At 39.3% G+C, this 26,248-nt stretch overlaps 1 protein-coding gene and 1 long non-coding RNA gene across 6 annotated transcripts in view; one reads left to right on the top strand and one right to left on the bottom strand.

Annotated features, from left to right (window-relative positions):
- Nucleotides 1-26,248, top strand: part of LOC106729959 — a 59,083-nt gene that overhangs the window by 8,393 nt on the left and 24,442 nt on the right. For 4 of the 5 annotated variants that reach the window (XR_004319026.1, XR_004319028.1, XR_001366380.2 and 1 more), the window contains exon 3: nt 5,874-5,954. This is a non-coding gene — a long non-coding RNA (uncharacterized LOC106729959). Of the gene's footprint in view, nt 1-5,873; nt 5,955-9,457; nt 9,615-26,248 lie in introns of those variants that run through there. The other variant, XR_001366382.2, reaches the window with a different exon arrangement.
- ZNF510 (zinc finger protein 510) lies at nt 2,238-25,351 on the bottom strand. The gene is given in 7 exon segments (XM_014561431.2): nt 2,238-8,248; nt 8,250-8,941; nt 10,965-11,060; nt 11,345-11,471; nt 22,508-22,566; nt 23,371-23,660; nt 25,292-25,351. Coding segments are annotated over 6 exon segments (2,052 nt in total). The 5' UTR covers nt 23,441-23,660; nt 25,292-25,351; the 3' UTR covers nt 2,238-7,240.

Here is a 26,248-nt window from a genome sequence, read left to right as displayed (position 1 = left end):
CCTTGTCAGTTTTGCCTGTCAGTTTTAGCACATGCTTAAATTCACGTAACCAGCACCACAATCAAAATACAAGGTATCTTCCATCAGGTATCCATTTCTATAATTTTGTCATTTCATATAAATAAAATCATATAGCATATAACTTTCTAGACAGGCCTCTTTCAGCATAATTCCCTTGGGGTTCATTAAAGTTGTATATAATTAACAGTTCACCCTTTTTACTGCTGCATAATATTCTACAAGACATAATGTGGATGTACTATAGTTTGTTTATACATTCACCCACTGAAGGACATCTGCGTTTCCAGTTTTAATTATAACACATCTGATAGGAACAATGTGTGCAGGTTTTTGCGTGAACATGAATTTTTCATTTTTCTATGATGAATGCCCAGGAGTGAGAATTCTCTTGGTTGTACGGTAAGTGTATGTTTAATTTTGTAAGAAGCTGCAAAACTATTTCCAGAGTGCCTTTCCCATTTTTCATTGCCATCAACAATATGTGAGAAATCTACTTGTTCTGTATCCTTGTTTGCACATGTTATTGTAAGTATTTTAAACTTTAGGTTTTTTGTTTTGTTTTGTTTTGTTTTTTACCATTTGTAAATTGAAGTATAGTTCGGTTTACAGTGTGTCCATTTCTGGTGTACAGCATAATGTTTCAGTCATATGTATACATACCTGTATTTGTTTTTATACCCTTTTCCATTATAGGTACTACAAGATATTGAATATAATTCCCTATGCTATACAGTAGAAACTTGTTGTTTATGTATTTTATATATAGTACTTAGTATCTGAAAATCTCGAACTCCCAATTTATCCCTTCCCACCCCTTTTCCCCCTGGTAACCATGTTTCTTTTCTATGTCATGAGTCTTTTTCTGTTTTGTAAATAAGTTCACTTGTGGTTTTTTGTTTTGTTTTTTTTTAGAGTCCATGTATAAGTGATATCATATTGTATTTTTCTCTTTTTGGCTGGCTTCACTTAGAATGATGATCTCCAGGTCCATCCATGTTGCTGCAAATGGCATTATTTTATTCTTTCTTATGGCTGAGTAGTAGTCCATTGTTTATACAGACCACAACTTCTTTATCCAGTCATCTGTGGATGGACATTCAGATTGTTTCCATGTCTTGGTTATTGTAAATAGTGCTGCTATGAACACTGGGGTTAAAGTTTAGCCATTTTAATAGGTACCTCATTGTGGTTTCAATTTGCTGTTCCCTATTTTCAAGTGATGCCTTTAGTATCTTTGCATTTATGTGCCATTCTGTTCTGTGTGTGGGTCTTAACTTATGGAGGTGACTGATGACACGAAGAAGTCAATGCCATTGAAAAAAAAGTTTAATATTTCCCACAGTTCCCATAAAAGTGAGAGGCACAGCACACCACAAGGGCCATGGGAGGAATGCCAGGCTTGGTAAGGCAGCAGAAGATGGGAGAAAGGGGAAAGCCTCGGCCAGAGGGGCAGAGTGAGGAGTTTAGCATTGCTACTTTGAATAATCTGGTGGTCTTTATAGGGGTGATTCCAAGTTGCCTGGCTCCTGGCTCTGTGATTATTAAGGGTAAAGAATACTGCCTACGGGGGTGTGTGGCTAGATAAGGTTTAACTCTGGATAATTTGCATTATCAAAGGCATGCTCCCAGCTGAATCATTTGCTGTTTAAGAACTGGCCTGTCCCAGGAAGAGCAGTCTTTTCTCAGCCAGAAAGGGTTTTTTAAGATGTCAAAACATCATTGTATACAGAAAATTAAAAATCATGCAGTAGGCATCAGTGTATTCTCACTGCTAGAGATTCTTTTCATGCCTTGTGTCCATTTTTTAACTGGGTTGTTATTGTTACTATTTTAAAAATTCTTTATATAGTTGCGATGCAAAGTCCTCTGACATAGTTTGCAAATCATTTTGTCTGTAGCTTGTATTTTCATCTTCTTGGCTATTGTCTTTCACAGAGTAAATGTTTTATTTTGATGTCCAATGTATCAATTTTCTATTCTATATTTATCTTCTATTTATCATGAGTATGTTGCCATGACTAAGTTTGGGGAAAATATTTCCCATTTTTTCTAAAGTTTTTTAGTTTTATATTTTATATTGAAACCTGTTGATCCATTTGGAAATTCTGCATTGGGGTTTTAGGTTTAGACACGTGTGTGTGTGTGTGTATAGGAAATAGATATGTAATTTATTTTTGTGTTGATCTTGTAACCTGCAACCTTGAATTAATTCATTAATTCTAGGAAGTTTTTAGTTTTAGGCTTTTTTTTTTTTTCTGGATTCCTTGGGATTTTGTACATATATAGACAATTAATGTCATATGTAAATAGGTAAAACTTTATATTTTTCTTTTACAACCTATATGTCATTTTTTTTGGACTTATTGTGCTGGCTAGACTTCCAGTACTATGTTGAATAAGAATGATGAAAATGGACATCTTTGCTTTGGTCCTAGTTTTAAGAGGAAGACATTCAGTCTTTTGTTGTTAAGTATGTTAGCTGTGTTTTCAATAGATGATCTTTGTCAAGTTGGTGACATTCTCCTCTATTCCTGATTTGCTGTGTTTTTTTAAACATTAAATGGAATTGCATTTTGTCAAATGCTTTTTCTGCATTGATATGATGTCATTTTTCTTTTTAGTTTAATATGGTGGATTACATTAATTTGTTTTCACATGTTGAATGAGTCTGGCATTTCTGGAATAAATTCTACTTTGTTGTGATTTTTGTTTGTATGTATTGCTAGATTTGATTAATAAATTTTTATGGATTTTAAAATATAAATATATGAGAGATATAACTTTAGTTCTCTTTTTTCCTTTTTAAACTTTGTCATGTTTTAGTGTAAGTAATACTGGCCTCCTAAAGTGCGTTGTAAAGTATTCTCTCCTGTTCTCAAAGAGTTTGGGTAGAACTGGTACTAATTCTTTAAATGTGGAAGAATTCTTGATTACAGTCATCTGGGCCTGAATATTGCTTTTCTGGAAGGCTTTTTTACTTTGAATTCTATTTGTTTAATAGTTACAGAAAAATTTAGATTATCTGTTTTATCTTGAGTGAGTTTTGGTAATTTGTGGCTTTGAGATATTAATCTCACTATTGGTCAGTTTCACACAAAGTGTCAAATTGATGCACATAGTTTTTTGTAGTGTCCCCTGAATATCCTTTTAATATTTGTATAGTGATATCATCATTTTCAGTCCTGAATTTGGTAATTTGTATCCTGTTTTTTTTTTTTTTCCAGTCACAGTAGTTTTATCAATTTTATTTCTCTTTTCAAAGGATGAAGTTCTGGTTTCTTAGATTTTCTGTTCTCAACATGATTGACTCTTGCTTTTAAACTATTTCTTTGCTTCTGCTTGCTTTGGATTTATTTCACTCTGCTGTTTTTGTTTCTTGAGATGAGAGCTTAGACTATCAATTTGAGACCCTTCTTTTCTAATGTAAGTTTTGGCAGTATGAATTTCTCACTCAGCATTATTTTAGCTCTAATGCAGTTTTAACAAGTTTTTTCCTTTTCATTCAGTTCAAATTGTTTTCATTTCCTTTGCAACTTCCTCTGCCCCATGGAATATTTAGAAATGTGTTGTTTAATTTCCAAGCGTTTTAAGACTTTCTTATCTTTTTGTTATTCATTTCTAGTTTGATTTCAGTATAGCCAGAAGATATCAATGTTTGAAATTTTACAATTTTTCATTGTATATGGTCTTTTATTGAGTGTTTCATTTGTTCTTGAAATGTATATTCCTCTGTTGCTGGGTGGTTCATTCTGTAAAGTGCTAATTATGTTCAGTTGCTTGAAGTGCTGTTCAGTTCTTTCATAGTCTTGCTGGTTTCCTATTTAGTGATCCTATCAATTGCTGGGAGGGATGTTGAATTCAACAACCATAATTTGTTTCTCAGTTTTGGCTTCATGTATGTTGATGTTGTTTTATGCACACAGGACTCCTGTATTCCTGGTGGGTAGAGCCTTCTACCATGTAATGTCATGTTATACCTTGGAAATATGTTTTGTTTTGCTTTTTTCTGTGAAGTCTACCTTTAGTGTTTGGCTTCTTTTAGTTTAGCATGTGTCCAGGTTTATCTGTGTTGTATTGTGTGTCAGTATTTCATTCCTTTTATATGGCTGGATAGTATTCTGTTTTACAGATACACCACATTCTGTTTATCCATTCTTCTGCTGATGGACCCTTGGGTTGTTTCCATCTTCTGGCTACTGTGAATAGTGCTGCTATGACATTCATATACAAGTTTTTGTTTGAACTTTTTCAGTACTTTTGGGGATCACACACACACACACACGTGTAGAATTGCCACAAAGTCAGACCAGGTAGTTTCTTAAGTTTATTCATTGGGTATCAAGCCAGTGAGCTGATAATTAAGCTAATTATACTGCTGTCAGTTCACAGTCAGCTCCTTAAAACACTGGAAGACCACGAAGCTAGCCAGTTGACCATGGAGGTTAATGGCACTTGAAGACTATACTGCCTTCAACAAGAAAAGATGTGTTCCTCTCTCGTTATGTGCAGCTGCCTGGGTAGAAGGGCAGTATATATACAGCACTTCTGCTGGGCCTCTAGGGAGACCTTGAATGTGAGAGGTAAGGCACTATACACCCGGCAAGGAAAGACAAACATGGAAGGCAGGTCAGAACAGGTGTCACAGTCCTTCAGTGGGGCTCTGACATGTCTCCTAGGAGGTAGACTCTTGAACCTGAGAAAATAAAATCCTTCTTGTAATTGTCAGAAGGTTGATGTGGAAGTAAAAGTGAGGGGAACTACTGGTGTAATGGATTAGAGATGATCCCAAGAAATAATCACTTTGCTTTCCCATTTGGTTGATCTTGAAAATCCAATTTATCATTATTACCATTTTGCACATTTGCTTGAATGTGTACTTAAGAAGTATTTGTGTGGAAGCAAAGCCCTCCACCTGCCACTGCCCCTCCCCAAAGTCTGTACTCTCCAGTGCTAATAAAACCCAACAGATTTGTAGACATAATTTTGAACCTAGGAATACTAGTTTATTGAAAATAAATTGTCTTGGCTGCAAGATATCTGAAGAACAGTATTGTACACTCCTGAATATTAAGAACAAGTTATGTTTCTTTTAGCGATTTTAGAAAATATTCAAGTCTGAGTGGGAGCTTACAGCAATAACTAACTTCCCTTAACTACTTACAATAAATGATGAATTATCTCAAAATATAATTTGAGGCATCAAAAGGAAAAAAATGCTCAGATATTACTTTGATAATTCTACCTTCAAGTATTTCTGAGTGGTCAATGTGCAGAGGGACTATTCATGTTTGGGACACATTGTGAACGAGACAGATACAAATTCCTGCCCTCCTGGAGGCTTCTCTTCCTAGCTTGAAGATCCTTGGAAGGCAGGCAAACAGAAAACTGACTCTGCCAGTACCCGGACGAGGGACCCTATCTACTGGAATAAAAGTTAGCACTTGGAAGGGAGGTCAACCAGGCAGGGAGAACGGGGCATTTGTGACTCCAGCACAGACCACAGCCTCCAGTTAATAATGTATTATGTGGAGTGGTGGGTGTCCCCAGCAAGGGGGCAGCAGATGAAGCCTGAGTGCCACTGTGGGACTTTTGTCACCTGGCCTCCCATTCAGGCCACTTGGGTGAATTGGTTCCATCCTGGTGGGTAGATGATCCCAAACTTATAGCAAATCCAGTCATAATCCTAAAACATTTTAAACGAGGCATGAAGATGACTCTTAAGTATCTTAAACTGAGAAAAACTGTATCAAAGAATGACTTTCCTTATAATATTACCAACTGCTGTAAAATGGAGTACGCAGTTATCTCTTAGTCAGGGAATATAGTATTAACTGGATATGATCTTATTACAGGTGGATCTCCTTGGCAAGGCTGCTGGCAGCTCTGGAGCTAACAGTGTAACTGGCCTGTGATGTTACATCCCCAAAGTCCTTGTAAGTATTCCCCTTTTCTAACCTTGATTCAGTGCCAGACCAGAAAGACAGAGTAGTTTGGCTCATATGAGGTATGTGCCATCCCTGTTCATAGGAGAATGTTACTAATACAAAAGAACACTGGAAATGGGTCATAAGTAGCCATATGCAGTATCTTTACAAATGACAAGTTAGTATATGAAGATGTTTAAAATCAGTAGAAAAGGGTGAACTGATCAAATGGCATGTGGAGCACTGGCTACTAATCCAGAAGAAAAAAACTGTCATTCTTTTATCAAATGACATCAAAAGAGGCACTGGATATATATAAAGACTCTTACTTTGTATCCAGGGTAAGGTGGCGAATTTTTGCCATTAGCACGATGGTGGGTCCAGGTAGCAATGCTGGCTATCAGGGTAGTGGGGGCTTGATCAGCAGCTTGGTTCCAGTCAGTCTTACCAGAGAATAGTCTTTTACCATGTGAGTCCACCCTGTGCTCAGCAGCTGTCACTTTTCCCCCACAGTTCACGGCACCACACAGGGGCTCTTTTTTAAGCCTATAATTTTACAACAGACACATCAAATAGCTACTAGGCACAGTGAGAGGGCAAGAGCCAGTGACAATGCACCAAGTTTCATCAAAGGGAATCCTGGCCAGAGCTGAGAACACCCTCGTGTTCTGCCCAGTGACTGGAGCAGCTGCATCATCATGCAGTCTTGGGGCCTGCATAATGGCACGAGGGCAAGTAGTCCCATGTCCAAGCGGTTTCAGCTGGCCAGACTATCAGGCTCAGTTATGGTTCCTATGAACTGAGGGCCCTACTGAGCCAGGAGCGTTGCTCCATGCAGCAAGGTCCGGGATACACGGCCCCTCTGAGGGACAGCTGCAACTATCTCAAGTTTGGCTGAGATGCTGCTGGGACCAGGGAGGCCTTGCACTCGTCAGAGCTGGGTGTGGCACACAACAGGAGCATTCACAGTCCACTAGGCAGGCCCATACCCCACTTAGATCAAAGGGAGATCGGGACATTTAGATTAGCTGTGCACCAAGAGGGAAAATGTAATTCCTGCGAATGCGAAGATTACCAGCACATGTGGTGTGAGTGATCGAACAGGGCATGACTCCATCCGGTAGGGTTTCCGTAGTCCCTTGAAATAGAAGTTTGTGTTAATTCTGATACTACTCTCCAGGTTTTGTATTGGGTAAAAGTCTTCCTATACTCATATAAATATGTTCCTCTCCTGTGTGAATTTTCTGTCAGATGGGTTGGTCTTTTGGTCAGAAGGATTTTCCATAGTTCTTATATCAATAGGGTTTTTCCGCTCCCTGAGTTCTCTGGCATACATTTAGGATTGACTTCTTATGCAATTTTCCATATTCATTACATTCAGAAAGATTTTCCCCACTGTGAGTTCTCTGATGTATTCTGAGGTTTGACTTCTGGCCAAAAGTTTTCCCACATTTATTACACTGAAAGGGTTTCTCCCCTGTATGAATTCTCTGATGATCACTAAGGATTGCCTTCCGGACAAATTTTTTCCCACATTCGTTACATATAAATGGTTTCTCTCCAGTATGAATTCTCTGATGAACTCTGAGGGTTGAAGTCCGGGCGAAAGTTTTCGCACATACATTACATTTAAACGGCTTCTCTCCTGTGTGCGTTTTCTGATGTTGAATGAGATGGTCTTTTCGCCAGAAGGATTTTTCACATTCTTTACACTGATAAGTTTTCTCACCACTATGAGTCCTCTGATGTATTCTGAGGTTTGATTTCTGGCCAAACATTTTCCCACATTCATTACATTGAAAGGCTTTCTCCCCTGTGTGAATTCTCTGATGATCTCTGAGGGTTGACTTTTGAACAAAAGTTTTCCCACATTCGCAACATTCATAGGGTTTCTCTCCTGTGTGAATTCGCTGATGTCCCCTGAGGGTTGACTTCTGGACAAATGTTTTCCCACAGTCATTACATTTATAGGGCTTCTCTGCTGTGTGAATTCTCTGATGTGTACGGAGGTGTGACTTCTGGGAGAAGGTTTTCCCACATTCATTGCACTCAAACGGTTTCTCTCCCGTGTGAGTTCTCTGATGTTGAATGAGGTGTCCTTTTTGACAGAAGGATTTCCCACACTCAGGACACCGATAGGGTTTTACTTCAGAGTGAGTTCTCTGGCGCACTTTGTGGGCTGTTGTCTGGTAGGACCTCCTATTTTCCTGATTTTCAAAGGGCCTATCTGACCCAGTTTGTGCCCTGTCATTGCACACCGGTGGGTTCTCTTCTGGGACGGCTCCCGGAGGCTGAGCGAGGTGTGGCCTCCCTGCTGAAGTTATTCCCACTTGCAGTGCATTCACAGTGCCTCACAGGCACGTTAAGTTTGCTGGATTCCTTGACAGCCAGCTTCTCACAGGAGCTCCCGCGCTGGCTAAGATGACAGTGTTTCTCCCCAGTCCCAGTTCTTCTGGGGTCAAACGGAGTTGTTTTATCACAGCTTTTCCTAAATTCATCATCTTTGCAGGATTCTTCCTCTGTGGGAGTATTCTTATGTTTAAAGCAGGCAGCCTCATTATAGAAGGCTTTTTCAATCTCATTAAGTTCAAAAGCTTGCTTCAGTGTTTGACATTTTTGATGCTCAGAAAGATTTTCCTTATAATGGAGGGTTTCTCCATTTTTATTATATTCATGAAACTTCTCTCCAGTATAAGTTCTCTCAAACTTAATTTTGAGAGGCAAATTTTCACATATCTTATAACAATCTGTCTCTTTTGTTGAGTATGTCCTATTATTAATGATAAATTGAGTAATATTTTGCAGACTAACTCCCCTTGAGTCACATCTACAGGCCATTTTTGTGGAGGAAACAGGAGCAACGTGCAGATTAAATGGTATTCTCAAAACTTCGTCTTCCTCTCTAGTCAATGGTTTATTATTGCCACACGTTACTTGTTGCAAGTGTTTGCCTTTGATTTTCTTGTTCTTTCTGATTACATTGTTGTCTCTGTAATCTAAAACAGAAACATTGTATAAACATTGTATGAATCATACATTTCGTATGGGTGGGGATTATCAACATACAGCCTGTTACATGTCATTTTTTTGGTTTCTCAACATTAACTAGGGTGTGTGTGGGTGTGAGAGAGAGTGAGAGAGAAAATTTACATATTCACTCTCCTTTAAAAAATAATGCTGATAGTTGTAAATACATATTTGTATTTGGATTGTGATAAACTGGATCTTCTTACCTGGGTGGAGAAGGGAGAGAAATTTGACTTCTATGGGAGTGATTATTTTAGGGAGCAGGAAAACCAGTGACTACAACAAAGACTTACAAACCTGAGCAGAGTAACAACAACAATTAGGAGAAAACAGGCATTGACGGGCTAGGCTCGACAGGGGAGTGGCTTGGTTTGAGGAAGTAAATTACAACAGAGGTCCAACATTATCTAGGCTATATTGGTCGAATGCTCAAGAGTCTTCATACTTCAATTTGTATCATTCCTTATTTCCATTCAATCCTTCAGAATCCAACTGACAGCAGCAACTTCCTCTTAATTAAATGAAGAACTAATAGTGGAGGATTTAACCCATTTTGCAGCTGTGAGTCACAGAAATACAAACAAGTGTAAAACTCATGAAAAGTAAGTTGATTCTTGCAATTAAACTAGATTCACTGCTCAATTCTGGCTGTGGTTACTTTGATTTATTCCATCTATGAAAACTGAAGATAAGTGAATCTGATCACCTCATTCAAAATTCCTACATTTCAGTTTCATATGAGGGATGCAATTTTAAGTGGAGTTTCATGGAAGGCCTTAATGCAAAGATGATACTTTAAAAAGATCCAAATTCTTTATGCATTCTAGATGCCTATCATTTATGGCTTAAATAAATTGTGAATATTACCTGTTACTTTTGGCTCATCCTTCAACTCTCTGTTAAGCATGAAACAATTTATATTTGCATAAAACTTACACGTGCAATTTCACAGTAAAGAGTGACCAGTCATGGAATTAGAAACCACATCAAGAAAGAGAACATAAATGGAAAAATCCCCAGTTATCCCCACCCAGGTACAACTTCCTCATCCTGAAGGGCTTACCACTCCCCTAACAATCATGTAATCACCTCCCTGATTGTCCTTGTAGTTTTACCACCTAAAACTAGAACTGAGTTTCGCCTGTTCCTGACATTTACATAAATGTAACCATACATGCATATTTATATTTTTGCTTAATATTTTGTCTGCAATTACTGTGTAAGACTTCATATAACTGTAATTCTCCCTTAAGAAGTAACTATTCCTTCATTCTGTTGCTAAGGAACCCAACCTTTAGCAAAAATAAGCAACACTGTCATAAACATTGTTTTACTCATTCTAGAGAATCCCATCATGCCTCTCTGTAGGGGATACAGCTGAAAATGACTGCCTGGTTACAGGTGTGCAAACCTTCAGCTGTATTTGGTAACATCCTCCTGACTGCACAGAGGTTTTATCAGTTTACCTTTTCAGTCAGTTAATAAGGGTCTTTAATACTTCACATCCTCACTGGGACTTGCCGTGGCCAGATCTGTTAATCTCATTTCATATCGTACGTATCACTTATCTCACCTTATACTTTATTTTACACTGTGAAACGTAACGAGGTTGAGCACATTCTGAAAGGTTGCACGGCTGTGTGAAAGTTCCTGTTTAGTCTTTCACCTGTATTTCAGTTGGGCTGCTGTGCTCTTCTGTGCTGACTTGCTGAAGGTTTCACACTTTCAGGATGCTTATCCTTTCTAGGTTACTTGTACTGTACACATATCATGCTATTCTGTGCACTGTCTTTTCATCCTTTTAAAGATATCTTTTAGGAACAAAACTCAATTTTAATGTAGTTAAGTTTATTAATCACTTTCTTCTGACTGGTGCTTCTTGCACCTTTGAGACTTGTAAGAAAAGTCTTGAAATGCAGAGGTGTTCACTGCTAAACTGTCTTCTTGGAGTCTGACTACCCTACAGAATTCTGTTAGTGCTCAGTAACTCACCTCTGTGGCTCTGGTTTGAGACTTCTTCCTCTGAGAACCAAGGCTCTTCTCCTTTTTCCAACTTGAAGATCACCTCTGGTTTGAAAATGCAGTTAACTGCAAACAGGCAACAAGGGAGTACTTAGGCCAGATAATGAGATTTTCAGTCTCCAAAAGTGGAAAAACTTCAGGAACAGTATCCTGAAGGTCTTCATTCGAATTTATCACTGGGAGTTGACAACACAGACACTTTCTATTTCTCACCAGGGCTTAGTTACATTACACTCCTGAATGAAAAGGCAAAACAACATTAACACCTCAAGTATTCATGTGCACTGATGCATAAAAAGGAAATGCCTTCTACATGGAGTTGTGAGGGTAAGTCATGCTTATAAGCTCACCCACTGAGACTAGGTTGTTGTAGTTCTCCAGCATCACATCTCTGTACAGGGTCTTCTGAACAGGACCCATTTGCTGCCACTCCTCCTGGGTGAGCTCCACAGTCACGTCCTTGAAAGACACTGATGCCTGCAAGAGCACATCTCTGTTCAGTCTGAAGGGTTCAGAATTAGATGACACACAAAGTACACATGAAAACACTTCTTATGCTTACTGTAAAGAGCTTAAAACAAATGAATATAAAGGAGCAGAGACTTCAGTGGCCACACGTGACAAAGAATACAGATTCTACAGAATTAGGCCAAAAGAGTCACTAAACAAATATGTAACAACAGCTGCGGGGGGGAGATTCTGATTACAAAGTGCACATTATATTTTAAATGTCCAGTTTTCAACAAAAATTTGAGACATGCAAACAGGTAAGAAAGTATGGCTTCTATACAGGGGGGGAAAAACTACGTATGAAACAGTGTAAAAACTGTCTCTGAGGAAGTTTAGACACTGGACTTACCAGACCAAGACTTTTCATCAACTATTTTAAAGTACAGTAATTGAAGAGAAAAATTCCCTAGACGGATCAAGAGCATATCTAAACAGGCAGAAGAATCTGCCAACTTGAACATAAATCTATTGAGATGACCCAATCTGAGAACAGTAAAAAGAATGAAGGAAAACGGAGGAGGACAGAAGAGAGCAAAAAGGGCAGAAAGACAAAGAATGAAACTTGGCAGCACAGTATGTAATACCCAAGACATGGAAACAACCTATATGTCCATCGACGGAATGGGATAAAGAAGCTGTGATATATTTATACAATGGAATACTACTCAGGCATAAAAAAGAGTAAAACAATGCCATTTGCAGCAACATGGATGGACCTTGAGATTGCCATTCTAAGTGAAGTGAGCCAGAAAGAGAAAGAAAAATACCATATGAGATCACTCATATGTGGAATCTTAAAAAAAAAAGAAAAAAAGACACTAATGAGCTCATCTACAAAACAGAAACAGACTCGCAGACATAGTAAACAATCTTATGGTTAACGGAGGAAAGGGGGTGGGAAGGGCTAAATTTGGGAGTCTGAGATTTGCAAATATTAACTACTATATATAAAAATTGATAAAAAAACAAATTTCTTCTGCCTAGCACAGGGAACTATATTCAGTATCTTATAAGTCTTTAATGAAAAAGAATATGAAAACAAATATATGTATATATATGTGTATGTATATATGTGTGTGTATGTGTGTGTATATATATATGTGTATATGTGTGTGTGTGTGTGTGTGTGTGTGTGTATATATATATATATATATATATATGTATAAAAATACATGACTGGGACATTATGCTGTGCACCAGAGATTGACACATTGTAACTAACTATACTTCAATTAAAAAAAACTTGAAAGCAACAAGAGAGAAGTGACTCAGCAAAATTCAATCAGCATAGTAAACACAGTAATAGAATGAAGGAAATAAACCATGTGATCATATCAACTGATGCAGAAAAAACATCTGACAAAATCCAGCACCATGATAATAACACTCACAAACTAAGAATAAAAGGGAACTTCCTCAACACAGTAAGAAGCACATACAACAATCCACAACTAACATCATATACAATGCTAAAACATAGTAAGTTTTCCTTCAAAGGTCAGGAATAAGACAAAGATGTCCACTGTAACCATTTCTAGCTGTTGTAGTGGAAGTTCTAGCCAGAGCAAACAGGCAAAAAATTTTAAAAGGACATTAAAATTAGAAGTAAAACTACTTCTATTCAGACTACATAATCTAATATATAAATATATATATATAAACACTGAATAATCTAGAAAAAACTATTATAGCTAATAATCTTAGCAAATTTTCAGGATTCAAGATCAACACACAAACATTTGTATTTCTATACACTAACAGTGAACAATAAAAAACTTAAAACAATTCCATTTACAATAGAATCAAAAATAATAAAATACTAAGCATAAATTTAACCAAGATGGTGCATGACTTGTACACTCAACACTAGGAAACATTGTTGAAAGGAATTAAAGAAAATCTAAATAAATGGAAGGATGATCTATGTGAGTGGACTGAAAGATTTAATATTAAGATGGTAATTTTCCCCAAAGCGATACACAGATTCAATGAAACGTTATCAAAATCTCAATGGCCTTTTTGCAGAAATGTCAGTCCTAAACTCATGAAATTGCTAGGGACCCTGACCAGTCAAAACAGTCTTAAAAGAGAACAACGTTGGAGGACTTATACTTCCTGATTTCAAACTTAACTCTAAAGCAACAGTAGTCAAGATGGGGTGGTACTAGTGTAAAGACAGACATATGGGTCCATCGAATATAGAACTGACAGTCCAGACAGAAACCCACAGTCATTTAATAGCAAAAGGTAGTCTTTTCAACAAAAGATGCTGGGAAAACTGGATAGCCACATGGAAAAGAATAAAACTGGAATCTTACCTCATGCCACAAATTCAAAAATTTCTCAAAATGGGTCAAAGATCTAAATATAAAGTTTAAGCTATCAGAATTCTGGAAGAAATCAGGCATAAACCTTCATGACCTTGGATTTGGCAATATTTCCCTAGATGTTACACAAAAAGCACAAGAAACTAAACAAAAAAACTGGTCTTCAACAAAATTAAAAACTGCGTTATCAGAGAACACTATCAAAATAGTGAAGAGACAACCCACAGAATGGGAGGAAATATTCACAAATTATATATGTCATAAATGTCAAAGTATATAAAGAACTCTTCAACTGAACAACAAAAAGACAAGCTGATTTAAAAATGAGCAAAGAACTTGAATAGACATTTCTCCAAAGCCAGATACACAAATAGCCAATAAGCACGTGAAAAGATGCTCAAAGCTATCATCAGGGAAACGCAAATCAAAACCTAAAGCCCCAAATGAAATACTGCTTCACACTCCCTTAAGATGGCCATAAATAAAAATCAAAAGGAAAGGAACCAGTGGTGGCGACAACGTGGAGAAACTGGAGCCCCAGTGCACTACCAGTGGGAATGTAAAATGGTGTAATTGTTGTGGAAACCAGTTTGGCAGTCCTAAGTAAGATAAACGTAGTGTTACCAGATAACCAAGCAATTCTACTCGTATATTCAGTTCCCAAAGAAATAAAAAACAGGCATTCATACAAAAACTTGTGTGTGTGTGTATACATATCTTGAATGTTAACAGGAGCACTATTTAGAACAGCCAGAAGGTAAAAACCACACAAATGTCCATCAGTTGTTGAATGGAAAAACAAAATGCGCCATATCCATATAATGGAACTTTGAAAATTACACAAAGTGAAAGACACAGTCACAAAGACCACATAGAAATTCATTTATTTGAAATGTTCACACTAGGCAAATCTATGGAGACAAAATGTAGATTAGCGGTTGCTTAGGGCTGGGGTTGGGGTATGTTGGGAGAGGGGTGAGGGGATGGCTAACTGTTTAGAGCTTTTTTTTTGAGGTGATGAAAATGTTCTGAAATTGCGGTGATGACTGCACAACAGTGAATACACTAAACATCACTGCATTGTATACTTTAAATGTGTGAATTGTATGGTATGGGAATTACATCTCTATAAAGTTATCTTAAAAAGGACACCAGAAAAATAGGATTATTCAGATTTTCTCTATCAAAGAAATCGAATTCATAATTTTAAAACAGCCTTAAAAAACCCACAAGGCCATGATGCTTTACTCGTAATATTCTCCCAAACATTTCAGAAGAAATAACAGCAATCTTCACCTCTTCCACAGAACAGAAAATGAAGAACCATTTCTCAACTCATTTTATGAAAGCATAATCTTAATGGCAAAACTTGACCAGGACATGAAAGGAAAAAGTTCAGGCCAATTATCTCTCCATTAATGTATACTCAAAAATACTCATTCAAATACTAACAAATTAAATCCAGAGACATATTAAGGGATAGTACATCACAACCAGGTGTGAGTCATCCCAGGAAGGCACGATTGGTTAAACACTGATAAATCAATCAACGCAGATCACCCCTTTAACAGAATAAAGAAACAAAATTGTATTATCTCACTAGATGCAGAAAAAGCATTTGACCAGATTTAATACCTATGTGTGATAAAAAATTCTCAGCAAACTAGAAACAGAAAGAGAACTTCCTCACTCTAATGAAGGGCATATGCAAAAAAAAAAACCAAAAAAAAACCCTACAGTTAAAATCAGACTGGTTAAAATGGTTAACTATTGAGTATCTTCCCCTGTAGGTGAGGGAGAAGAAAAGGATGTTTATTATCGTCACTTGTATTCCATATTGTACTGGAAAAATAAAAAGAAATTAAAGACAAAGATTGAAAAGGAAGAAGTAAAATTTTCTTTATTTGCAAAAGACATATTTAAAATCCAAAAGTCTACCAAAATAAGCTAATAACTGAATTTAACAAAACAGCTAGATACAAGATCAATATTAAAAATCATTGTATTTTAATAAACCAACAACTAGAAAATGAAATTTTAAAATATTATTTACAACAAATCAAAACAGATCAAATACATAGGAGTAAATGTAATGAAACATGTCAGACTTCACCTGTACTCCAAAAAATCCCCAGCAGGATTTTCAGTAGAAACTGATGAAATCTTTATGTAAACACATAGGACCTAAATTAGCCAATAAAATTTTTTAAGAAGTAGAACTCAAAGTCTCACACTACTGTATTTCGTGACTTACTGTAATGCAACAGTAATTACAAAAGTGCAGTATGGGCAAAAAAGAAAAATCACTGGATCAAAGGAAGAGGATACAGTGTAGACACAGACCCACATATATATATGGTCACTTGGTTGAACAGAGCCCCTGCTGCAACTCGGTGGACAGAAAATGGTCTTTTCAACAAACAGTGCTAGGGCAAGTGCACATCCATATGGAAATACGAACCTTGACACTTAACTCGTACCATATACAAAAGTAATTCCGGGTGAGTCAACCTCAAATAATCAAGCAACTACTAACAACACAGGAGAGTATCTTCATCATCTTGGAGTAGGGAAAGATCTTTCAAACATGACACTCAAAAGAACTATCGTTAAAGAGGACACTGATCCTGAGCTTTATTAAATTTCAGAACTCAGTTCACCAAAAGACACTAAAAACAGTCAAGCCACGGAATCCAAGAACATCAGCAATACATGCATCTGGCAAATGAACTGTATTGATAATATAGAAATAACTCCAACTAATCAATAAGATAAAAGCAAATAATCCAATTAAAACAGAGAAGTGAACGAGGACTTTACATAAAACGCAAGTAATGGTGCTCAATGCTGGAACTTATCACAGAAAATCAAATTGTAAATCTCAATGAGAGACCAGTATACAAGACTAAAATCAAAAACGCCAACAGGAGCAAGTGTTGGTGAGACTTTGGTACAGGTGCGTGTATAAACTGGTTCAACAACTTTAAAAAACACTTGTACTGTATTAGCTCTGAACATACATTTATTCTATGAACCGAGCAATTCCATTTGTAGGTATAACCAAGAGAAATTAAGATATGCCAAGAAACACAGAGGAATGTTCACAGCAGCTTTATTCATAAAAGTCCTCAAACTAGAAAAAACACAAATGAAAAGCTTATGAACAAGACAGTGAGCATATCACCATATATTCATATAGTGGAACGCTGCTTAGTAATAAAAAGTATTAAAATACACAGCAACATTGATGAGCTAAAAAATGTTACGTACAGTGAAAGAAGCCAGACCAACCCTTCCCCTCAAAACAACTACATGTTGCATGATTCCATGTATATAATGTTCAAAAATGAATTTTATTTTCTGATAAGGGAGATTCAGAATAGTGGAAGGAAGTGCAGAAGGAGGCAGTGATTACTCAAAATTGGAAGGAACGAAAGAAACTTCAGGGGTGTTGGAAATATTTGCTATCTTAATCTGGGTGGTAAATTATATGTATATGCATATGTAAAAATCTACTCAGTTCACAATTAGAGTTCACTTTACTAGTATTAAAACTGTACCTCAGTTAAATAAAAAAAATTTTTTTAATTTAACAAAATTTTATAGTTAATAATTTCAGAAAGTAGGACCATGTCTATTTTGTTATCCCTTTGTATCTTTCTGTATTTTAAAAATTTCTCAAAATACCACTAGTAAAAATCAAAGAACTCAGTCAACTTTGGACAAAGTATGTCCAAAGGCAATGAACGAAATAGGGAAAAATATTTGTCAAATATGTCAGGAAAAAAGGATAAATTCTTTAATAATTAAAAAGCCTTTAAAATTAGCAAAAAGGAAGGAAACTGATTCAAGAAAAAAGAAATATAAATGATTTAAAAAATACACGAAACCGTGCACAATCCCAGCTCTCATGCACCTCTTTCTACAAGAGGGATCCCCATGCTGCCCTCCTGTCAGAAAAGCTCTCGAGTCATACGGACTCTTACCCCGCCCCTTCCATGTCTTTCCCGTTCTGCCAGTACTTCCAGATTAAAAATAAAACTGCTTTTATTACAGGAATTTCTTCCCCATGCCATATGTTAGAACTCATGATGAAACCAAACCCTTAAGGATGGCATCCACGGACTTCTAGGGTTAGGGGCTTTTGTCCAACCCCAAATTCATACTGTGAGGTCCTGACCCCCTCAGCACCTCATACTGTAAGTGTATTTGGAGACAGTGTTTTTACAGAGGTGACTAAGTTACAGCGAGGTCATCAGGGTAGGCCCTAACCCAGTTTGACCAGAGAGTGCCTGTAAGAGGAGGAAGTCTGGACACAGACATGCACAGAGGGAAGATCACGTGAAGACACAGGGAGAAGACAGTCATCTACAAGCCAAGGAGAGAGGCTGGGGGCTGATCCTTTCCTCACAGCTCTCAGGGGGAACCAAACTCGTCCAGACTCTGATCTCAGACTTTCAGCCTCCAGACCATGAGAAAACACATTTCTTGTTTAAGCCATCTGGTCTGTGGCACTTTATTATGGCAGCCACAGCAAACTGATACACCGAGTCTGGTCCCAACATCTTCTCCACCTCTACCTCTTATTGTTCCCTAAGAGGAAGTCCAAAGCGTTACAGGCAAAATTCTTACTGGACCTTGGACCTTGTAAGACTTGTTTAGTCCACGTCATGTCACTCTCTCAAAACGCAGTGACCTCCTCGTACTCTGCAGCAACTAAAATCCCACCCATTCTTCAGGCCTGACGCAATCCTTGTCAGCTCTCTGCCTTTGATCAAGGGAACCTACGCCACCAATCTGTCCTTTCTTTGAAAGGACAAATCCTGATACTGATTCTATTCGAACGATCAATCAGCTAATTCCTCTACTCCTGACTTAATTGTTTCCCATGTATGCAGAGGAAATTGTCAGATTATTCCTAGGATCTCCTGTGAATTATCTCCTCCCAGGGGACTGTATTTGTCCACAAAAGTTTAGTCCTTCTTGCAAGCACATGGAGACCAGAGGAGATACCGTCTTAAAGATGAAGAGACTAAAATGAGCACATATTAGAGGAAGCACAATACAGAGGGAAGGTCAGGAAAACTTCCTCTGGGCGAGTCCTTCACTCAGGAGATCAGGCCTACTTGTCGCAAGGAGGACAAGTGTGCACAGGTTTGCAAAGGAGGAGGTACGGACGGCACCAGCTCTACCTTGTGAGAAATGAAGCGGCGGTCTGAGAAGACTGTGAATCCAAAGTCTTATGGTGGTCCTGTTCTGTACATAGAGGGGACAGTTTTTTATTAGGAGGAGAGTTTAATGAGCAGTGTCATCTGGGAAACTTGAGGGCCTACGAAGATGAACCCACGGTAGTTCAAGATCTCGAAGCTAACGGGCTAACCAGACAAACACATATCAGGTAATTTCCACCGAAGGATGAAGTGCAGACAGGGAGAGACAGGGTGCTGTGCAAATTCAGAAAAGGAGTGGAAATTAGCCCAGAGGGAGGCAAGGGGAAAGAAAAGAGCGCTGTTTCCTCGATGAAGCAGCCATAGCTGGCTCCTGACAGGTCCAAAGAGTCAGACCGCACATGCATGAGAACGACTACTATCAGGAAAACAGGAAGTAGCATGTGTTGCCGAGGATCTGGAGAAACTTGAACCCTTGTGCACTGCCAGTGAAAATGTAGAAAGATGTAGCCACTGTTGAAAACAGTAGGGCAGTCTCTTGAAAAATTAAACAGAATTGTCACATGATCCAACAATGTATCCACAAGAATTAAAGGCAGAGTCTTGAAGAGGTACTTGTACACCTATGTTCATAGCAGCATTATTCACAATAGCCAAAAGGTAGAAGCAACCTGTGTCCATCACAGAATGAGAGGATAAACAAAATGTGGTCTGTACATACAATGCAGTATTATTCAGCCTTCAAAAGGGAGGAAATTCTGACACGATACAACATGGATGAACTCTGAGGACATCATGTAAGTGAAATAAGACCATCACAAAAAGACAAACACTATGATTCCACCTATATGAAGAGTGAAATTCACAGAAACAGAATGGTGGCTGCCACAGGCTGAAGGGAGGGAGGAGTGGGGGATTTGCTGTTTTATGGACACATAATGTAGAGTTCCGCAAGATGAAGAGAGTCCTGGAGACTGGGCACCCAACAATATGAATGTACTTAACACTACCGAACTGCACATTTAAAAATTGGCTAAGATGGTAAATTTTATGTTACCTTTATTTTACAACTAAAAAGAAAAAGAAAAGAAAAAGAAAGTAAAGAGCCAAACGACTTAGTTGCAGGGGGCTGCCATAACAAAATACTGCAGAGCGGGGGCCCTAAACAACACTTACTTCCTCACAGTTTTAGAGGCTGGAAGTCCGAGATCAGGGCCTCAGTGTGGTGATGTCCTTGCTTACAGATGCCACCTTCTCACTGCGTCCTGATATGGCCTTTCCTGGGCCCTGTGCATGAAGTCTCTCTCTTCCTCTTCTCCTACAACCACCAATCCTATCAGATTAGCACCCCACCCACATGACCTCACTTAACCTTCATTGCCTCCTAAAAGCCCTGTCTCCAAATACCATCACATCCGGAGCGAGGGCTTCAACATATGAATTTTGAGGGGGACACAAATCAGTCCATGACACCAAGTGCATGAAATGAAGACTTGGGTCTAAAGGTCAGTCTAGAGACAACAATGAGAAATGTGATATGAGGCAGAGTCAGGGACAGTAGGGTCTGTTTAAGAAACTAAACAAAGTTTTCCTTAGAATAAAGTTTTCTACTAAATTTTAATGTCATATTTCGCACTAGATTGTAAACACCATTAAGAAAGAAAAGTATTTGTATTGTTTAAGCTGTAACTACAGTCCATGTCACCTCCTGGTCACTCAATAAAAAACTGTCAAAAAAGTCATAGCAGCAGTAAAGTAGAAAGACGAAATGGAAGCTGTAATGCCTTCAAAGCCTGAATGTTATCCTGAGAAACGGGGAATTTTATTGTAAGCAATGAGAGGCCACTGAAGTGACTTACAGATGGATGAAGACAGCAGTTCATTAGCATTTAGATGAACCACCCCTGTGGAAGACGTGCTCCAGCAGGTGAAGAGGAGGTGGGACAGATCAGTAAAGAAGCTATGCCACCAGTTCAGGCGAGAGAGCAGTAGGAGGAATGAAGTGGGAACGCATGTAGAACACATTAAGTTGAACCATATAAAAGTGCTGTTATCTTTGACCCACACGGACAGAAGGAGCCGGACATGATTACAGACCACACGGGGCAGGAGCTGAGTGAGACTGAGAGCGAGAGGAGCCAAGGATGCATCCCATTTTTGTGGCCTGGGTGCTTGGCTGAATGGGGTTGTATCCTCCATAGGGAAAGCTGAGGAGAACTAGTTGGGGGAGGGCTGTAAATACAAATTTTTTCTTTGAATCAGTTGAGCTGGAGACACCTTTTAGATACCTACAGAGAAATGTTGAGTCAACTACGTCCAGTGTGGTAGCCATCTGTGACTGTTTAAAATTTCAATAAAAATTCAGTTCCCCAGCCACACTGGCCACGTTTCTAGTGCTCAACAGGCACATGTGGCTAGCGGTCACCATTCTGAACACTGCAGATACAGACCATGTCTAACATCACAAAAAGTGCCACTGGTTGGGGCGGGCTGCAGACCCTCATTTGGGAGAACTAGGAAATACGTCATTGTTAAAACCAGGAGGGGAATGAAATGAGTCAAGAAGACTAGTTAGAAGAATAGTGGGAAGGAACAGAAACTCACGGATGAGACATGTGAAAGGGCAGGAGAAGGAAGATGACTCTATGAAAGAACTGAGAGGCAGGCCAGTGGCTGAGGAAAATGTCACACACACTAACGCAGGAGGCCTTCCAGAGGCACAGAGAGGGGGAGTAAGGCACTGCAGACAGGTCTAGTGAGGTAAGGACTAGGCGAGACCCACTGGATTTGACTGTAATTAGGTCACTGGTACATGAAGAGACACCAAGGCCTCACGCAGTGGACTGAAGTGTGGATGGAAAGCGTGGTACTATTTGCTAAAGAACAGACTTTAAACTGCTGAACAACTTGTTTATGACAAGCATTTGAGAGAAATATTTCTGGAGAGCTATTTTAAGGACGTGAGCGTTCAGGCCATTCCTGCCAGCCCCTAGCTAGTCTAAGCATCATCCCTGGATCCAGCAGGATGATTGGAAAACTGTCCACCTCCGCTTGTTTTAGTTACCTGAACCCCCGTGTGGACAAAAGCCCTTCTGCGGCAGCCTGCCCTTCACTTCCAGGGGAATTCTTTTCAGGGCTGTTGTTGCAAAGATTTGCACTGTCACCTACATGAGACCAACAAAGACATTTCTCCTGACCTTGATGACTTTAGATTCCACGAGGGGTGTCTGGTTTAAGCTGCTCATGAATGCAAATCTGTGAACAAATACTGTCTGTCTGTCTCTCTGCCATGACTACCAGAAAGGTCAGAAGAAATGTGCAGTTGTGCTTCGGAAAAGCTGTGACACAAAAGGACCTGTATCTGGTCACCTGCCAGCTCTGCTGTGCCGTCCGCCCGCTTTTCTATTGTCTTCCTTGAATAATCCCGATCCATTTCTACACCTACTTTGCCATGTTAATTAACCACCTATAAAATCCTTTATAAGACGGGTGTTAATGAGTAACTCACCTGAGATATGTTCATTTTCTGCTGCTCTTGGGAGAATGTACAGAATTGTGAAGGATAAGCTGGGGGTAAAGAAAGAGGAATGGAGTTAAGAGAGGTCTGGTGAGCTTCTGTATTCACTTGCCTAGAAATCTCATCAGACTAGTTGGGGAAAAGGTATTTCTAGTGGAAAACTGTTCTGTTAATCTTTGAAAAGGGGCAGGAAGCACCATACAGAGAAAAGCACTCTGTGAAGATGTACATTTCTGATATAATCATGCGGCCATAACCTTGCTGTTTTTCACTGGGTGACTGTAAATTATTTTCCTACTGATTAACAAAATCTATGTCCTCTCCAATTAACAAAAATTAAAACAGAGGATTAATATCAATGTCCTATTAATATTATGTATACCTTGAGTTAGAAAATCAATAGAAAACTCTGAACAAAAAGATGTTTAGTGGCAAAATATTTTAAAATCTTTTTGTTCTAATTTGTTGTAATTTCTCAAAGACTTTTGATAAGACACTTTTAGTGACTTACCTGCGACAGAATGAACAGCACTGTGCTTTGCTCCTAGCTCTGTCCTGGGTGACCAGGGGACATACATCTCAAGCTAAATATTTTTTTTTAAGGTTTTAATTTAAGAAATCTCTTCCTATATTATCGTTTTGTGACTCTCTATGCTCAGGATAAAGGAAGCCTCAGCATCTCTCGAGATGCCACGTGGGATGGACATGGTGTGAGAGTGGCTCAGAATCTGGAAAGGACGAAGAATGAACCAAGTGGGGGGTTATTTAAGGACTGAGGATAGAACTTCCTTGCCTCTGGCTGTGGCTTTACCCGTGCAGTCTGTCAGTCACCCACCCCTTCTGACCCCACTCACCACATTCCGCAAGCTGATCCACAGTTTCCATGGTCACACAGTCCGTGATGGCTTCTGGATGTGGTGACATCACCCAAGTCTAGCTCTCTCCAGGCAAGGTGATTAAGAACCGCTTCTGGCGGAGCAAATCACAACCTGCTCCTTCCTGGATTCTTCTGCATCTGCTCTGAAGCTCTGATGAGGGCAGTCCCTGTAGATGGACTGTTCTTCCAGAGGGACTCCTGTCCCTAGGGCTCTCTCCTTCCTGCCACAGAAGAGCTGCTTTGTTCCAGAGGTGCTGAGACTTAGGCCTAGGAAACAAATTTATTTTAGTTGAATCTTTCATACAGAGCAGTGTTTCTCAACTTCAACACTGATGACATTTTAGGTTGGATAACTCTTTGTTAATAGGGGTCGGTGAGCAGGGAGAGAGACTGTCCTGTGCTTTTGTAGGAAGTCAAGTGGCATTTCTGGCTTCTACCCACCAGGTACTTCTCCTCCCAGTTGTGACAACCCAAAATGTCTCCAGATATTTCCAAAGCTTTTCAAAGGAGCAAAATCACCCTGGTTGGGAACCACCTGTCTAGGCCTTAAACCTGATTCTTTTTTTAAAAAAATATTTATTTATTATTTAATTATTTTATTTTGGTGGGGGGTAGGTAATTAGATTTATTTTTAGAGGAGGTACTGGGGACTGAACCCAGGACCTTGTGCATGCTAAGCATGTGCTCTATCACTTGAGCTACACCCTCCCCGAAACCTGATTCTCCTGGAATTCATTAGAACTCTTCTATCCATTATTGCAGTTACTAACCACATCATCACTACTGAGCACCTGATATGTGGCTACTGCCACATGCTGAAGTAACATCTTTGATACATCGGGATAAATGCAGTATGTTCTTAAAACTAATTTCACATGTTTCTTAGTTTTTATTGTGGCTATTAGAACATTTTAAATTATACAAGTGGCTCAACTTATCTTCCTACTGGACAACGCCACTCTAGAACATCAACTGTGCTTTCTGAAGACAGAGACAGACTGGACAGTGCCAAAGTTGCCAGGTGCCTTAGTCTTAACCCAGAAGCCCCAGAATAAACACGTCACAGAGTGAGATTCAGTTCACAATGCCTTTACAATTTATAGTCCTGGGGACTGGGGGCAAGGCACTCTGCAAGTACTGTCGTGGCTGCAACGCTGGGTTTTGGGCAGGCAGGATATTACGAACAGCCTGAATCGGGGAGTAAAGCGTATCTGTATTTACACTGTAGCTTCCTCACGTTTGTGACCCTGGGTCTGTAATTCCACTCCTCTGGGCCTATTTTCTTCTTATACTTTAAGGATAGAATTATACCTATAAGTAAGGTGGTTGTGAGGATTAAATACTAAATGAAAAGAACAAAGGGTCTTCTAAATACAATAGGAGCCAACATTACCTGTTGGCTTATTAACTACTAATTAGTGCAGATTACCTAGCACTTGACTAAATGCTTGACCAGTGATGACAAGAAGCAGTTTTTACTAATAACCTTATTTTTTGATGAAAAACCTGACAACGCCCAAGTGACAGACGCGGAATTTACTCGTTCCTTCTGGCTCCTAAGCCCGGGAGCTCACCGCAGACCCAAGGCCGGCGCACGCTTTGTGGCAGGTTCACGCTCAATATTATAAATGCACAATATTATAAACGCATAATCCCCGCCCGCCGCGGACAAGGGATTTTCCCAGGCCCGGCTGCAGTCGGGTCCCCGCCCCCGCACCGAACGTTTCTGACCACGACTCAGCCCAGCCGGTGCCCGGAGCCCGCCGCCATTCGCCTTTCCCTCCAGGCCTGGCTCGGGGACAGGCGGTGGGAGTCCCGCCTTGGGACAGGAAGGGTTCCCGGGGCTTGGCATTCCCCAACCATTTCACGCCGGAGCCCCATACCTAAACCGTCCTCACCTGAGGAGCGAAGCCTCCGGACCCGCAAGCCGGGGGACGCCGGAAGCAGGAAAGTAGGACTGACTGCGCAGGCGTAGGGAAAAGCCCCGGATATCCGTTCCCAGAATGCTGCGCGATAACCAGCAGCATTCAAGACTACATTTCCCATAAACCCCGTAGCCGCTCGCAAATTGGGTGTGTGGATAGGGGAACTGTTAAGGAGCAGTTCAGATGCTGTTAACAGTCGGTGCTGATAAATGGAGCCCAGATTCTACCAAAGCCCCAAAGGTTATGGGTTAAACTCTGACATTACATTATATCCTGTGTGTGGTCCTCGATCAGTGATTCTCCGGAAGAAACAAACCATTTGGGAACAATTTGGGAAATTTGTATTTGGATCGGATATTAGAAATGTTAAGAGAAGTTATCGTTACTTTTGTTATTTGGTGTACCTTGGGATTAGGTGGGTAAGTTTACGTTTTAAAGAAATGCATATTAAAGTACTTAGCATTATATTATCTATTTATAGTAAAAATAGCTAGAAAAGGCAAATAGCAAAATGTTAAGAATTTTTATCTCTAGAAACAAGCAGTGGAACACTATTCTGAGGCGTTTAGGGCAAGAGGCAACGGAGAAACAGGACAGGATTGGCTAGGAGGTCAGACTTTCATATAAGGCAGGTCCTATTTTCTAGGTTAAAGTAAGCTAGCTAAAGCTGATTTGGAGGACTGTGATTGTTGTATGTTCAGTTTCCTTGCCAGTAATACGTGCCCCGTTAAGTGCAAGCTGACTTAGGTTTAAATTTGCAATGTGGGCCCCATTTTGTGTGTCCTGATAGACAATTAACTTTATCATAATATAAACAGCTTTTATAAATAAAACAATGTAAAATGAAACAAAAACTAGAAAACGGAGACTATAATTAACATAAAAGAATAATATCTAATCTTCAGAGTTTATATCTGGGGGAAAAAAAGA

This window comes from Camelus ferus, chromosome 4, assembly GCF_009834535.1.
Source record: "Camelus ferus isolate YT-003-E chromosome 4, BCGSAC_Cfer_1.0, whole genome shotgun sequence".
Classification (NCBI taxonomy): domain Eukaryota; kingdom Metazoa; phylum Chordata; class Mammalia; order Artiodactyla; family Camelidae; genus Camelus; species Camelus ferus.
Note: the sequence above shows the minus strand (reverse complement) of the source record. Positions and strands in the feature narration are given on the sequence as shown.